Source organism: Balaenoptera acutorostrata, chromosome 8 (assembly GCF_949987535.1).
Source record: "Balaenoptera acutorostrata chromosome 8, mBalAcu1.1, whole genome shotgun sequence".
Lineage (NCBI taxonomy): Eukaryota > Metazoa > Chordata > Mammalia > Artiodactyla > Balaenopteridae > Balaenoptera > Balaenoptera acutorostrata.
The window spans coordinates 114405155-114422178 of NC_080071.1; the positions used below are offsets into that span (position 1 = coordinate 114405155).

The window sequence follows — 17024 nt, forward strand, 5'->3', positions numbered from 1 at the left end:
CCATCAAAATTTGATGTAAGGAAGAAGTTTTCCTGGGAAAAAAATAATTCAGCAATGAAATGAGTTGTCACCAAGGGGTTTAGGACAATCTCCTTGGGTTGCCTTTCTTCTCTTTTTTTTTAATTTATTTTTATTTTTTGGCCATGCCATGCAGCATGTGGGATCTTAGTTCCCCAACCAGGGATTGAACCCGTACCCCACGCACTGGAAGCGTGGAGTCTTAACCACTGGACTCTCAGGGAAGTCCGTCTTTCTTCTCTTCTATCCCAATCCTCACCTACCGAATTCTCACCACTGCTTCGAAGCACAGATCTAACAACAGCTACTGCATGGTGTCTCCTTACGTCCCCCCAGAATGATCTCAAGTCCTGTCACTGTCAAATGTCACACCTGTGTATCTTCTCCATGTTATGTTATTTTCCCTGCTCATTAGATCAGCTTCTACAAATAACCTGTAAACACTTTGAGAAGGAGTATTTCCTCATATCAGTCAGGGTCACCCTGCAGGAAAAAAGATGACACACTCAAACCATTTAATTGAGGAGATTTTGGTAAAGGAACTATTGATTAAAGTGTGGGCAGACCTAAAGCAAACCAACATGAGATGGGCTGGCAACACCCAGCAGTCATTACTACCAAAAAGCCTGAAGGGGCCTGGGGAGAGAGAAGGTGCCAGAACAGAGAGAGCTGTGGCTGTAACTGCAGCTAAAGTTGTGGGAGAGAGTTGCCCAACAAGAGCTGTGGCCCTAGGGAGATCAGTCCAGTCCCCGTGGTCCACAGCGAGGCAGGGAGAGAGCAGGAAAACAATGACCTCGACTTCTCTTTCCTCCCAACCTGTGATGCCCTTCGAGGTCATCCCATTGGCCAAACTCAGTGAGATGTCAGAAGGCCAGGGATTCTTTTAACAAGGTCCACGTGGTACCTTCTCCAGGGGTGCCCAGCCAGGTAGAGAAGGATGGACTGGATCTGGAGGGGGAAATGGCAACTCTCCAGCACATCCCATGGCTACTAATGCATCGTAAATATAAAGCAGGTTTTCAGTGATGTTTGTTGATCGACAGAGTTAATGGGAGCCTGTGGAAGACCTAATTACTCGAACGATTTGGATGCCAGCCATCCAGAGGCTGAAGGATGAATTGAAGGACCTGTGGGGGGGCTTCCCTGCTGCCACGAGTCTATCAAAACTGCTCTCTGTCAGATGTGAGCACCTAGTACGGCCACCGTTTTGTCTTCCTTTCAGTGGGGGAGAAAAGATTGGGGTTCATCACTCATGAGAGAAACTGTTAACTCCTATCTGTGCTTAAAAGCAAAAGGTATTTCCCCCCCAAATTAAAAGAGAATCTTTGCTCTTGAAATGTGAGCTGGAGAAACGTTCACTCCCCGGCCTGCTCAGCAGCTAAATGCTACCACAGCTACAAGCGTCAGATAGCTATACACGCGGCCTATTTGCAGGGATGATTCCTGAAAATAAAAAAGCAGTGTGAAATGCTGACTTTTTCTGATCAAAAAGCATCCTGGGGTGGGCTGAAGAGTTTTGGGTCAGGAAGAGGCCCCAATTTCTGGGGTGATTTTTATTGTCATCAGAGAGAAGACTGTACTTTCCATGAACACGTGGCTCCTTGGCATACTCCTACCAGGAGAGGCCAACGTGTCGTCGCTTGTCTTTCTCTCGGCGTCTTTACCCCTCACATGGAAACACATTTTTCATTTCCGTTTCACTTCCCCTGTCACGTTCTTCTTTAAAAGGATGATTCATCAAGTCAAAAATTAGCAACATCAAAGAATACTTTAGCATTACTAGGGTGCACGCATGCCCAGACACACACACACACACACACACTCTCTCTCTCTCTCTCTCTCTCTCTCTCTCTCTCTCTCAAACCCTCCCATGTGTCACATCCTGAAAGCAAAATTGTGACTAAGGACCACAAACTCACATCCCCCAGTTGGAGCTTTTTTTCAGTATTTGGACTGTGAGGTTTTTTTATTCTGTAGTTCCTCCAGCATAAAATTTTTAAAACTGTTGCAGGGGAGCTGCTCAACACTTCAGGATTTGATTATGTCAAATAAAAAGTGTAATGAAGTTAATAGTGCCTTATTCTTGCAGTACATTCTAAGGAATTTTTTGCCTGCAAAATCTGAAAGTGGAAATTACCTCTGGGCCCTCTGACTCTCAAAAATATGGGTCATAACGATTACAGCAGTGGAATGTCAAGACTTAAGACTTTAGTATGTTTCTCTTTCCTCTGCTCAGTTTTCCAAAGGATCTTCTCTTACTGGATTATTATTAGAGAATGAAAGACAAAGAACTGAAGTGACAGGTCAGAAACCTCACTTCTACTCTTGGTTGTATCCTACTTGTGCAGCCTCAGGAAAAGCATTTAAACTTGCTGATTATTAACTACTTTTTCTGCAGAGTGAGGGGACTGGATAACCCATTCCCAATTTGGATTCTACGATTTAAAAATAACATAGAATAGAAAAATAAATAAATAAAATAAAAAATAAAACTAACATAGAATAGAATAATAAAATTTTTTAAAAATGACTTGGGAATGAAGAGTGCGTGATATGATGCCAGGTGTTTCTTTCTTTTTTTTTTTCCTTGTATTTCCCAGCAACCCTGATCTAGAATCATCCTTGTGCGCTTCTTGCCTAGTTATTTGTGCAGTTTCGGCACAGAGCCAAAGAGGAGGACAAGGTCTTGGGTTCAAGTCCTTTACAGGCCAGTCAGCTTTGATCTCTTCCCCCATTTGTGTCTGTCTCTCTGACAGTCAAAATAAAATTCACTAGGGTCTTTCAATGGGTCTCACACCCTAAAAACCAATCCTCTTGCTGTCATTGCCCCAATAGTGGCATCTTATGTGAGGGAAGAACATAACGGTAAAACAGAAGGCAAAATCACAGTCACATGGCCTACCCTGTATAACGATGAATAGCATTCAAGCATCCCTGTACCTTGGGCCACATAGTCATAGGAGAACGAATTCTTTTTCAGCATTTTCCCAACAGGCACATGCAGATGCCACGTTCAATCTGCCTCTAGTAAACAAGGAAGACATTTCACTAGTGTAAAAACTCTCCTAGGCATCATTTGGGGAGATTTAACAGGATGGCGTTTCTCAGGTGGTACCAAGCAACAAGTTCTCCTTTTCCCAACGTTCTTTTATGCTGTAAGTCAAGAAACAGATCCACAGTCCCCACAAGACTCAGGCTAGAGCCACATGCCAATGGGAACGCAAGCTTGCTTTGGGATTTTCATCCAGCACAGGTAATACGATGGCTTTGATTTATGCCCACAGTCAAGTCTGTCCTTAAGGAAAATTTAAACATGGCAAAATTTTCATTGAATCTCCTCCTCTGATTTTCAGATGCCCGGTGCCCTCGTGATAATCCACGTCCCCTCCCCTCCTTGCCCAGCCCAGCCTTGCATGCTGGCACTCTGTGCTCTGCATCCTTTTCTTTAGCAACTCCCTCAACAAAATTCTGCTCATCTGTCTGACATCTGGGAATGATCCAAGACCTTTCATTAATGAGTGCTACTGTGAACGATTAAAAGACAATAGCTTAGCATGCTTGCTTTCATAGGGTCTTTGTATCTTCTCTGGGACCTAAGGCCAAATTGGGGGCTTTAGGGGTTAATCAGCAAGGATGATACTTCTGGGTTAAGAGAACCTTTCTTGGGCTGCTCCTACTATATATACTACACGAGTGCCTAGCTAGGCATAAGACAGACCTTACTGGCAGGTTGATATGTAAGAAGTGTTTCCTTTGGCAAAGAAAAAAAGGAGAGGCTGAGAAATTATCTTTTTATCCTAAGTTTCCCTAGAAGTTGCAAAGGGTATAGACATATAAACACACACACACACACACACACACACACACACACACACACTATTTTCACTGCACTGTACCTGGAGACAGAAAGACCTCAGAACTGAGAAGAGGGCATGCAGACTGGGAGGAGAACTTAAAATCCTAGAAGAGCTCTTAGCCTCTGAAGGTATGCTGCTCGGTGCAGAGCTCACAGAGACACAGAAGAGCTAGACACAAAAGTTAAATGCGACTCTTTTCTCAATTCCCAGAAACTCACATTTATGAACAGTTTGTGACGTGAAGCCTCAGCAGTCACAGGGTAAATAGCTAATCTAGACACCGACAGAGCAAGACCTACAGCAGCAGAATTGGAAAAGGGCAACTAATAAATCAACAAATATTTTATTGGATACCTACTCTGACCCCAACTCCAGGCCAGAAGCTGGGAGGACACAAATGAATAAAGCACATCCCTAAATGTCACGCCAAAGAAGGTACTAAGCTACATTTCTACTTGAGTAGATGACCAAAAGAGTAAGGAATGACTTGCTTCATTTGATTTCTTACTCCGTTCAGATGTATCATTGCCTCCCCAAACATCTCAGCTCAGACTGTGAAAGAACGGCCAACCTTCAGAAATCAGTGACTTAGTCTATTTCCCTAGACTAACCAGATTCTCATACACGAAAGCAAACCCAACCAAATTGTTAAGAATGACGCTCATCAGTATTCAAACTTTTAGAAAGAAAGTTTATGGACCATTGAACAAATTTACATACCCAAGATCTCAGAGATTTTCTTCGCTCTTCAGTATTTGAAGCTCTACTGCATTCTTGTTCAACTTACCCCCAGAGTTAAGATAAATGGGTGATAGAACAACTATATACTAGCTTGGCATTTGGTATCAGCTGTACAGTAGTGTTTTTGTATGGGTTAAAGTTTACTTCAGCTGGAATTAATGTAATTATATATAATGCTGACAGATTATGACATTTGCCTATTAGGACACTATACAAACATTCCAATAGTTTGCTGGCTTTTGACTTTGTAAAAAATAAGTGAAACAAATATCCCAGAAGATATTGCTAATGGGGTAACTGGAATAGAGGTTTTGAAAGCACAGGGTTCAGGAAATCACAGTCAAAGAATAATGCATTTTAAGCCAAAACATATAGTGGTAAATGAATATTTAGTACTTACCACAAGACTGCTATCTAGAGACAGCCTTTTTCCAAAGTCCCTTTTCTCAAGCTGTCTCTTTCCCTCCATGAGTGAAGTTATTTATTTTCCTTTGTGATTTATAAGAATTCCCCTTCTGTTTCCAGGGTCACTGCAAAAAGTGAACATGTGTTTTACTATCCGAGCGAACAGTGTTTAGACCCCTGTTGTTCACTTTCTAACCAGGAGCAAGTGTTGAAGCCAAAAATACCCAGACCCAAATCATAAGTTTAGAACTGGGCTCCCTCGACTCCAAAACCCTCTCCCGCTGCCAAGGTCAGAGTCGTCTTTACGGAGGCCCCTGTGTTTTCACAGGTTTTACTAATGGAGTTGTGGAATGGGTTTGCAGGTCTACTCAGCAGACTGTGGAAAAAAGCAAACAGTCAGTTTCATGCCACACTTGCTTCACACCCGTCCTCTCTCTATCCGCCAGCATCATTCTGTTGCTGTGCCCAGGGATGCGGTCTGCAGATTCCATGAGAGCAAATGGACAAAGCCATGCTCCATATCCAAGAGCTGCTGAGTCCAAGGCCAGGAAGGGGAGACTGAAACATGAACATTACTGTCAATATTTAATTTAAAAATACTTAATTTAAACCTATTTAAGGAACATTACAAGAGACATTTGCTTTGGGAAAGGTTGAATCAGCATGAATGGTCATGGCATCATTATCGTAAGTATTTGAACACCCATTGCATTTCACCAAATCAGATAGAGTTAATCCCTGCACTCCACTGAGATTGCTTGCTCTAGAATGACTCGGTATTCTGGTTAGTAAGGATGCATTAGATGTATTAAACACTAGCTTCCAGTTTTTACCAAGATGTAAAATGCTTGAAATGAAAGAAATAGGTTTGAACCCAGACTTTCCTACCCATCAGCCAAGTGACCTTGGACAAGTCATTTAGGCTCTCTGAAGCTCATCTTTCTCCACTGCAAAAACAGATAACAAATGGCCATCAAACGATGTATATAAAAATGGTTTAAAGGCAATAAATGACAACTTACATTTAAGTTCTAATTATGCACGGATAACATTAAAAACCAGTTAACCTTAAGTACAAGTCGACATAATTTAATATGCCTTTGATGACTCAGAATTTTGATGACTCAGGCACTTTTAGGTACAGAAATTGCTCATAATTCGCAAAAAACACATTTTATATCAGCCATTGAACTGCTGACATAGAAGAGCTGAGCTTAATAAAATGCTATACCAATCAGTTTCTGACACAATTGAGAAGAAATATTTTTTAGAATTATTTCAACTGCTCCAAGTTTAACGAGGATGGAACAGACGCGACCTCACAGCCCATACACAGAATGTGGCCTCTTTCTCTTGGTTTCCTCTACCAGGAAGAGGGTTGAGACAGCTGTGCCCCAGGCAGGGTTTGCCCACATTATAGTCAGTTGTAGGAAACTGATGGGCTTCTTTTCCATTTTAATCATTCCATCTCTCACTTTCAGGAACACTCATTTTAATTCACTACTGGTCCACTCAGAAACTCCACTCTGACTTCAGGATAAAATCCAAATTTTTCAACATCATGTTCAAGGTCTAATTCCTGCGAACCGGTCTTTTACAATCTCCAAACACACAAAGAACGTTCCCGAAACCACACTTCAGATCATACCTCCATCTGGTCTAATCCTCCCCTTGCCCCAGTGCCTGGCTCAGATCCCCGATCCTTCCCAAAACCTTCTGCATCACTCCATTTGGCAATGATTCCTTTCCCTCCCAAGGTTCATAGAAGTCCTTAGGGACCTTAGTAATCACCTTCATCACCTGGGGCAGTTCTTTAAATATAGTCAGTTTTTAATATCTGCTTGTTGGTAGGGCCTAAGAGTTAAAAACCAACAAAGCACTGGCAGCAATTGTCAGAAGAAAGTTAGTTCTATGCTAATAGTATAGGCCAAACGATTAGTTAACTGAAATTTATTTGGGGGCTGTCTTTCGTGCTTTTAGCTGTTCCCACCCACTTTGCGGCCCCCTTCTCATCCCAGGGACTCTATGCTTTGGTGGCTCAGAATACTCTCTGTGATGATCAATCCAGCTACAGAGACTACTCAGGCCCTGAGATTCCCCCGTCCAACAAAAGCATGCCCTCCTGAGTCTTATATTCCCAAGAGCCTTGGGGTTTACTAGATCACAATAGATGATACTTTGGCATTTAGCTCATGTTTATTAAGTGCCTAATGAATGGAGGACTCAGTACTTTGATGCTGGTGACACAGCACATAAATAGAGAACATGCCCCCGCCTCTGTGGAGATTACATTCTAGTGGGAGGATACAGAAAACAAATAAGCAAACAACTCCAAACTACGATCGGTACCTGCTATGAAGGAAACAACCCCCCGTGACTGGTGTAACCGAGGGTCAAGTGTGTGAAAAGGAAAGCAAAGTTTAGACAGAATGGTAAGGGTATGAGCTGCCATATAAAAACATGGGTAGAGAGCAGTCCAGGGCTTCCCTGGTGGTGCAGTGGTTAAGAATCCGCCTGCCAGTGCAGGGGACACGGGTTCGAGCCCTGGTCCGGGAAGATCCCACACGCCACGGAGCAACTAAGCCCACGTGCTACACCTACTGAGCCTGCGCTCTAGAGCCCACATGCTGCAACTACTGAGCCCACACGCCACAACCACTGAGGTTCCCGCACTCTAGGGCCCACGTGCTACAACTACTGAAGCCCACGCACCTAGAGCCCGTGCTCTGCAACAAGAGAAACCACCGCAATGAGAAACCTGCACTCCGCAATGAACAGTAGCCTCCACTCGCCAAAGCCCACGCACAGCAACAAAGACCCAACGGAGCCAAAAGAAAAAAGCATTCCAAAGTAGAGGGGCCAGTCTTCCTGCTGGGAAGGAGCTGGTAAAGAGGTTTGTGTGCCCTAAAGCAAACTAGGAAGAGAATGTGTGAAAAAAGTTATGAGATTTTAGTAACAACTAGTTCTCACAGGGTCTTATAGGCCAAGGTGACTTGTTTGTTCTAAACACAATGGTTAATCTTCAGGTTTGATTCTCTACTTCACTCCTTACTTGCTGATCACATTAAATTATTTAACCTATTTAAGCTCCAGTTGATTCATCTATGAAAGGACACTAATAACAGGACCTTCTTCCTAGTAGGGTTGTTGGGATGACTAATGAGATGATCCACTGAAAGATCACATAGCCGACTGAAACCAAGTCCCCCTAAAACCGAGTTCCTCTGCTGAGTTTATGATTAAAGTCTCTATCCAAAATGTTATTCCCTTTCTTGTCCAACACCTGTTCTCCTCAAGATTGAGGAGTATCAAAGAAAAGGGGGGATTGAAGCCAGGCAGGACCCTGTGGGGCTCCTGGGTACAAATCTTTTCCGTGTCCCCCTATTTTGTAGGAAATATGCTTCATTCAGCCTCCTTAACCTTCCCTGAGTTCCAAAGGGCAGATTCAAACAGTTGCTAATCAGGGAAAGGAGGGAATGCAGAAACAAGGGAGAAGCAGTCAAGAAACAATAGTGCAGCCTTGGGACAGGGTCCTGGTTCCTCCTCAAGGAATATACAGAACAATATCTTTGAGTTCTTCTGCAGGAACTAAGGTCCCCACGCAGGTGGAGGATAGTAACTTCAGGCTGAGCTCAAGATTCCTGGAGCACCACCCTGTTACCTCACCACCAACCAATCAGAAGAAAGTCACACACTCTACAGCCCTCACCCCAAATTTTGCCTATAAAAACTTTTCCCCAAAAACCATCAGGGGGGCTTCCCTGGTGGCGCAGTGGTTAAGAATCCACCTGCCAATGCAGGGGACACGGGTTCAAGCCCTGGGCCAGGAAGATCCCACATGCTGCAGAGGAACTAAGCCCGTGCGCCACAACTACTGAGCCTGCGCTCTAGAGCCCACAAGCCACAACTACTGAAGCCCACATGCCTAGAGTCTGTGCTCCGCAAAAAGAGAAGCCATGCAGTGAGAAGCCTGTGCACTTCAACAAAGAGTAGCCCCCACTCGCCACAACTAGAGAAAGCCCCCATGCAGTAATGAAGACCCAACGCAGCCATAAATAATAAATAAATAAATAAATAAATTTATTAAAAAAAAAAATCAGGGAGTTCAGGGTTTTTGAGCATGAGCCACCCTTTCTTCTTGCTTGGCCCTACAATAAACCTTTCCTTGCTCCAAAAATAAAATAAAGTAAATAAAGATCACATAGTAGGTAAGCTTTAAATGTTAGACATATTCATTATCCCTTCTGGTATATATGATTCAACTCATTAAGAAGCAACTCTAGTGACTGAATTTTTTGCTGTGTAATAAGCTGATGAAGCTGTCATTGGGAAATGGAGATCCTTTTGACAGTTCTTGAACAGGTTAGTCTGCTACGTGGAAGGCTGATTGAACAGCTTAACCTGGTCAATTTCTTTTCACGTTTTATGATGCTAATTATATAGGCAAAGATTGACATTCAAAACATTTAGCAACTGATACGGCATAGGTATTGACTGATCAGAAGGGCACAGTGAAAGGCAATAAGCAGTACAGCTATAGTAGTACATCCTGGCCAATTATCAGCCTAAGTATATGTACTACCTTTACCCCAAGAACTTGAAAGTTTGTGAATTAAACCATAAAACGAGCATGGAAAGGATCAAAGTAAGTTATCCAAAAGGATCAAAGCAAGGTCACCCAAAAGAAACAAATGGCAACCAGGTTGTGTCAGTATGAAAAGAGGAGGGGCCCACAAAGGAAAAGTCAGGAAGGCTCATACACTCTGCCCCCAGCACCATGGGGGAAGAGGGTTCCCTCATGTATATAAACCCAACAAGGACTGCAGGTCTAGAGGAAAAATGAGTGTCAGCCCCCAAAGACACTTCGGTATGACACTGGTCATCTGTATTATCCAACAAACTCCCTTGCTCAGAGACCACTGTCATCAAACAACCTCCTAATTTTATTCGATTCCCATGTAGTTTTACTTATTGAAGAAGAATGTGTTGACCAGCAAATATAAGTAGGCAATCTTTTGGAGAGTTGCATTTTTAGTAAAAGTTTGCAATTTGGCATCCAACTGTTTATATTCATCATTTATGTATTTGCTTAGTATATGAGTCAGCTTGTGTGGTCATAACAGAATACCACAGACTGGGTGGCTTAAACAATAGACATTTATTTTCTCACAGTTCTGGAGGCTGGAAGTTCAAGATCAAGGTGCTGGCAGGGTTGGTTTCTGGTGAGGCATCTCTCCTTAACTTGCATTTGCCTGCCTTCTCTGTGTATCCTCACATGGCCTTTTCCTTTGCACACATGCCTCCGGTGTCTCTTCCTTTTCTTATTAGGACACCAGTCTGATTGAATGAGACCCCTACTCTTATGATTTCATTTAACCTTAATTATCTCTTAAAAGGCCCTATCCCCAAATATAGGCACATTGGGGGTTAGGGCTTCAACATATGAATTTGGGTGGGGGGGATACATTTCAATCCATAAGAGTTAGTTTCAGTCAGATTTCAAAGCCTGGTCACATCTCAGTGTACCGAGTCACAAAAACTCTGGGTGTCAGTGGCTACTGCCAGACCCCTTCCCTCTCCACTGGTTATTGGACTGTGGATTTCACTACCACCACCGTCCACATCCCCCTTGCCCTGCTATAACTTCTCCCTATTGCAGGTCTAGAGGTGCAAACTACATTATCAAGACTTCTTAGTCGGTTGGTCAAGTTGGATTCTGCCAATAGGAGGCTGTGAGAAATCAGAAGGCAACAGGAAGGGAGAAGCCATTCTGTTTCCAGCTCCAGATGTGCAGGATCAAAAGCAGGGGCTACAGGCTCCAGTAACTTCCGTGATTCCTCCAATCACTCATCCTAAGAAAGGGCAGTAGCAGCTTCCCAACCTTTGAGTACCACCACCTATGCCTTCTGCCCCTCCAGCCCTTCCAACAGCTTCATAACCAATTCCTCACATTAAATCCCTCTCTGCTGAAATACCTAGAGTAGTTTCTCTTTTCCAGGTTTGACCATGATTGAGGTGCACGCCACAGAGATTCCTTTGGACAGACAGCCAGCCTTCCTTGGGCAGTCCCTGGCTTCCTTCTTGTGAGCCTTCTGAAATAACAGCATGGAATTAAAAATTCTACTAGGCACTTAGCTCCTGGAGGGCAGGAACACTATTTTCTATTCTATGTTCTCCAGGGTAGTATTATAATGCCTGATGCATAGCAACATGGCAGACACTCAATGAGCATTTGCTGTTTGCATGAATAAATGAATGCCTGAATGTTTACAGCTGTCTTCATGAATATATAAAGAGCTGAGCAGCAATATAACATTGCTAAAGCAAAGAAAGGCCATGCACATTTATAACACAGACATTACTTTCTGAGACAAACACACAGACATACCCAAGCCTCAAAGAAAACATTTTAGCATGATTTTTAAACCACTGTCAACCTAAACATTACTCCTTGGGCCCTGCCTGCACTCACAAAGCACCATGATCCAGTGGTGTTCATGTCTTTCCTATGGCTTCTCACAACTCTGGTTATAAAGAGCACATATCTGCCTCCAAGTGATAGGTTAGATGCCTCTCCCTCCCTGCACGGGGATGGAAATGGTCAGAGAGTTTAAGGAAGACAGGATATTAAGCATCCTTTTGTGACTGATGGTCATTGATAGTGACCTCTGCTCACATACATCTCTTTCTAGCTGATTAAAATACTATTTCTTGGTATCAGTAGAAATCTGAGTTGGCCTTAATAAACTCTTTTTAATTTTCCTCCCAGATAGTAATGGCTTTTCAGTGCCAGACAGATCCTTTAATATTCCTAGAGATGTTAGTAGTTTCTTTTTTCTGTTAGACTTTAAAAGACTGTATAATTTTCAGCGGACAAGAAACAAACAACACCGTTAAATAGAACCTCAAAGTCATATTTCCTCACATGCAATAGTCACACACATGCAGACACACCCTCTCACAGACATACACATTTACACACACACTCTCATACACTCACACACTTTCTGAGAATAGGTTTCTCCATCTCAATTTCTGCTTCTCTGATTCCCCCTCTCCTCATCCCTGCTTTGAAATGTTCATGGTTTGCCAGAAGAAATGGGGGAAGATGATAGCGCTGAAAGGCATTGGAAGATTTGGCCCCCAGCCCTCTTTGCCACGGACATTTGCGCATGTTCCCTAACTTCTGTGAATCTGCATTTCCTAATCTGTCCTCCCCCAGATAGTTTCAGGTTCGGAAGAGACAATGCATGAAAAAGCCCTTCCACACCTAGAGTCAAGATAGTTTTCAATCAGCTTCATTAAGCAACAAACAATGCAAAATATGACTGTGTGCAGCCTAATAGCATCCAGAGAGCAGAGACAGTGCCACACTCACTGGCATCTCCCTGGAGCACTCAACAAACTGGCTCCTACGTGATATAAACTCTACAAAGAGTAATTTCAGAATTGGATATGACAAGAACAGTGACAAAATCTGCTGACCAGGTAGCTCAGCAGATCTCCATCCTTGCTGCTCCTTAGAAATCCCTGGGGAGCTTGTAAAATTCACCAACGCCCAGGCCCCATCCCAGACCACTGCAGTCTCTAGGGGCATGGGCGCCGGCCCCCGAGTATGGGGCCAGCAGCCGGGGATGGAAACTACTGGTTAGAGGGGTTGGTCTCAGACTTGGCTGCAGGTTAGAGTCGCCTGCGGAGTCACCAAAGAGCAAATAAATCAGGACTGGATCGCTAAGGGTGGGACCCACTCATCCTCCTTTTAAGACCCCTGAAAGACTCCAACACACAGCCGGTGGGGCACCAGTTTGAGAGGGTGAAGGTATGCGCCCTTTCTTGATCTCCCTCCCTGTCTCAAGGGCTGAGGGACACAGAGTTGTTGACAGCGGCAACTGCCTTTCTTGAGCCACTGCAACCAGCAATTCTTAGTTTGCAAACTCTGACCCCAAAGAAGAGAAACACTGGATACAGTTTGGACCTGCACCTTCCTCCTGCCCCACCCTCTCAGGCTCACTAATCATCTGCTTAAACTGGTCTTTTGCTTTGTGCAGAAAGTAATGTTGACTAAAGACAGAAATATCCAATCTAGATTCCAAAATATATAGCTAGTGGCAACCTGCTGTATAGCACAGGAAGCTCAGCTCGGCGCTCTGTGATGGCCCAGTTGGGAGGGAAGGGGCGGGGGAGGGAGGTCCAAGAGGGAGGGCACGTGCGTGTGCGCATGACTGATTCACTGGTTCATGATTGCGGCAGAAACCAACACAACATTGTAAAGCAATTATACTACGATAAAAAAAAATCTAGATTCCAAATTAATATGCAAATGTCGTAGAAACTCAGGGTGAGGTCATCATATCACTTAGAAAAGGAGGGAAAGAACTTCCTATTCCAAGTGTAAGAATGGAAAATCTTGGATATGCGCAAATGCTCGCAAACCTGCTCACTCCTTTCTCCCCACTGTTCTCCGTGAGCAGCCTGTTCTCGTTTCAAAGTGCAAATAGCAGGAGGGAAAAAGAAGTTATGAATCTGTCAGATTTGCATAGAGCTACCAAACAGAACATTTGAAGCTCCTGTCAGCTTTGTACTGAAATCTTTTCAGCCCGATTAAATCTACATAAGGGAAAGCAGTTGGTTTTCCTTATACTTTAAACACATATACACAACAGTTTCCTTTCGGAAGACATATTGGCTCAATAACTTTCTGCTATTGATACATCCATTCGTGAGTCATATGCATAAGGGTGTGTGTGCGTGTGCACACGTGCTTGTGTATGTGTGTGTGAGTGTACACATGTGTGTGTGTGAGTGTATACATATACGCGTGTGTGTGAGAGTGAATGTGTGTGTATGCACATGCACTCTGACAGAACAGAAAACTACTGTCTCCGTTTTGGACATAAGTGTAAAAAATACCAAATTATGTGACTTTCACTCATAAATGTCTACTAACAGCACCCTGAAATGGATTTAGAAAAGACTGAATGAGAACAGACTTCCCAAATACGGTATCCCATCCTTGCCAGATATATTAGCGGCTGGAAACACCCTCTGAGGGATGTGACAACGGGTTTTTTCTTTGAAGTGGAGGAAAATTTTGTATCATGATGAAAACTGGTTTTTAAAATTTTTTTAATTGAGGTATAGTTGATTTGCAATACTATATTAAGAAATATAACAGTGATTCAAAAATTTGATAGATTATCCTCCATTTACAGTTATTATAAAATATTGGCTATATTCCATGTGGTACAGTATATCCTTATAGCTTATTTATTTTATGCATAGTAATTTGTACCTCTTAATCTCCCATCTTGTCCCTCCCCGCTTCCCTCCCCGCAGTGGTGACCACTAGTTTGTTCTCTATCTCTGTGAGTCCATTTATTTTTTGTTATATTCACTAGTTTTATTTTTTAGATTCCACATATAAGTGATAACATACAGTATTTGTCTTTCTCTGTCTGACTTATTTCACTAAGCGTAATGGTTTCATGAGCTCCTGTTTATTACAATTCTCACTCTGGAAACTAGTCAGTGGCTTATAGTTGATGATTTAAATGCTGGATAGACTCCTAAGAATCACTGTCCCATGACCCCCTCCTCAGATAAATGGTGCCTCCAACACAGGGAACTAGGGATTCAGTGAAATCTGGGTCTGGAAATCTTGGCTATTGTTCAACATTGGCTATTGTTCAACATTGCCTATTGAACAGTTAAAGGTGAACAGTTAAAGAACTGATGTTAATGTGAACTAAGGTCCTAAGGAACAAAGGACAGGGAAAGCTCTTAGAACCTCTAAAATGTCCAAAATTCACTAATTTCCAACCTTTATTATTTAAATCTTTTAAAAACTGAGATATAATTCACCTACCACAAATTCACATTTTTAAAGTGAACAATTCAGAGTCAACCCTTTCTACTACCCAGTACTTACTTATTTTTGGCAGAAACTGGGGATGTGCTACAGAAAGGCAAAGAAGTTCCCTTATCACTGCTTGAGCTTCATCAGATCTGACTGTCCAACGTCACCGTCCTCTTGGGTAGCAGCATCCAGGACAGTCCTGAGTTCAAACTCTCTAACTGAAGGGTTCTGTGACCCTGAGCAAGTTATTTAACATCTCTTGGCCTCCATTTCCTCATGGATAAAATTAAGATAATAGTAACAGCAATCATCTTAACAAAATTGCTCTCAGGATTAAAATGATGCCTGTTTTAAAATATTGGAGTAAACATAGACTTAGAGAACGAACTTATGGTTACCGGGGTGAGCGGAAGGGTGGAGGGAAGGGATAGTTAGGGAGTTTGGGATTGACATGTACCCATTGATATATTTAAGATGGATAACCAGCAAGAACCTACTGTATAGTACAAGAAACACTGCTCAACGTTATGTGGCAGCCTGGATGGGAGGGGAGTTTGGGGGAGAATGGATACATGTTTCTGTATGGCTGAGTTGCTTTGCTGTGCTCGTGAAACTGTCACAACATTGTTAATTGGCTATACTCCAATATAAAATAACAAGTTTAAATGGTTAAATAAATAAATAAATAAATACTAAAGTTCAAAATCCTCAGAAAAATAAAATGAAATATTGGAGTAGATATTCAATAACTGCTAGGAATGACACAACAGAATTCCTTTCATTTGGAATTTGGTAATATTTATTTATTCAATATCTATTTTGCCCCAGGCCCTGTATCAGGCCCTGAAAAAAGACAGAGAGAGAGAGAAAGAGAAAGAAGGAGGAGGTGGAGGAGGGGGAGGGGAGGAGGAGGAGAAGAAAGGAGGGTGGGGGAGGAGGGGGGAGGGGGAGAAGGGGGAGGAGGAGAGGATGGAAGGGGAGTGGGGAGAAGGGGGAGGAGGAGGGAAGGGAGGGAGGAGGGGGGGAGAAGGAGAAGAAGGGGAGGCAGAGAAAGAGAAGAAGGAAAGAAAGAGACAAAGAAAGAAGAAAGGAAGGAAGGAAGATGGATCCTCAAATTTCAAGGAAGTTTAAAATCTAAGAAGGAAGATTTATATGTCAATAGTAAAAAGTAAGGTTAAAAAATGTGAATGAAGGAGTGAATGGTTTCAGTGCAAAGAAGATTCACTTTTGGTTTGGATAATCCTGGAAAACTTGCCTTCATTGTCATTCGAAGCATTGCCAGTTAATTTCCAGACACAAACCATCGTGACATTTTTACAGTGTATGAACTAAAAAGCATGAGACAGAATGGCAGGGGCTTGGACCAGGATAAGCATTTCAGCTCTGGCTGCTCTTCCGGAACCATCTGTTGTTTCTCTCCCAGTCTTTCTTTGTAAAGATTTTCCCCACTTTTTAGTTCCCTCCTCGGCCTCTTCTCCATTTATGGCTTGAAGAAAGGGTTGTAGTTCATTATGTGAAATGTCTACACATTGCCCATGAACTCTTAAGGGGAAAGTCAGTGTAGAAATGAAACAAATAAACACATTTTCAAAATAAATAATGTGTGCACATAACTCCAGTGGATTGGAAGAATATTTAGATAAGTGACTAGGGAAAAGAATTTTCACACTGTGTCATCTGCTAACACTAATGAGTTAATTAAATTAGAAAAATTCCACTGCCAAAAGCGAAAACATCCAAATACGTGGGATGCTGGGGGAATTATAGACCTGCTACTAAATGCATTCTGTTCAAGCTTATTTTTTTCCTTTGAGAAGGCCATGCAGAGCTACACTTAAAAAACCAGCCAATTTCAAGAGAGTATTTTCCATCTGGGGCCAGTTATGGGAGAGTATGCTTTAAACTTTGCAAAGCCTGCTGAGAGGCAACATGACTTGTTAAGGAAACAGTTTCTGAAAAGCAATGTTTTTGAAGATCCAGCAAAAGGTTTTTACCGTGACATCCCCATACATTGCTGAATTCATTATGCCATTAAATGCCTTTGCACACAAGTGAAAAACCAAAATGATTCAGGAAATGGATATACTAAAATCAATCAGAAGCCAATACATTTTTGCCAAGGCTTTAGCTGGTAATTAGAATATTTT

General features: G+C 42.6%; 1 protein-coding gene across 13 annotated transcripts in view; it reads right to left on the minus strand.

The window, feature by feature from the left end:
* Nucleotides 1–17024, minus strand: part of NCKAP5 (NCK associated protein 5) — a 1062317-nt gene that overhangs the window by 909304 nt on the left and 135989 nt on the right. For 11 of the 13 annotated variants that reach the window (XR_009009050.1, XR_009009051.1, XM_057551412.1 and 8 more), the window contains exon 2: nt 5017–5146. Coding sequence is in view for 10 of the 13 variants with exons in the window: in XM_057551412.1 (XP_057407395.1) it covers nt 5017–5085 (69 nt within the window). In the remaining 3 variants the exon portion in view is untranslated. Of the gene's footprint in view, nt 1–5016; nt 5147–10996; nt 11095–17024 lie in introns of those variants that run through there. The other 2 variants (XM_057551416.1, XM_057551418.1) reach the window with 2 other exon arrangements.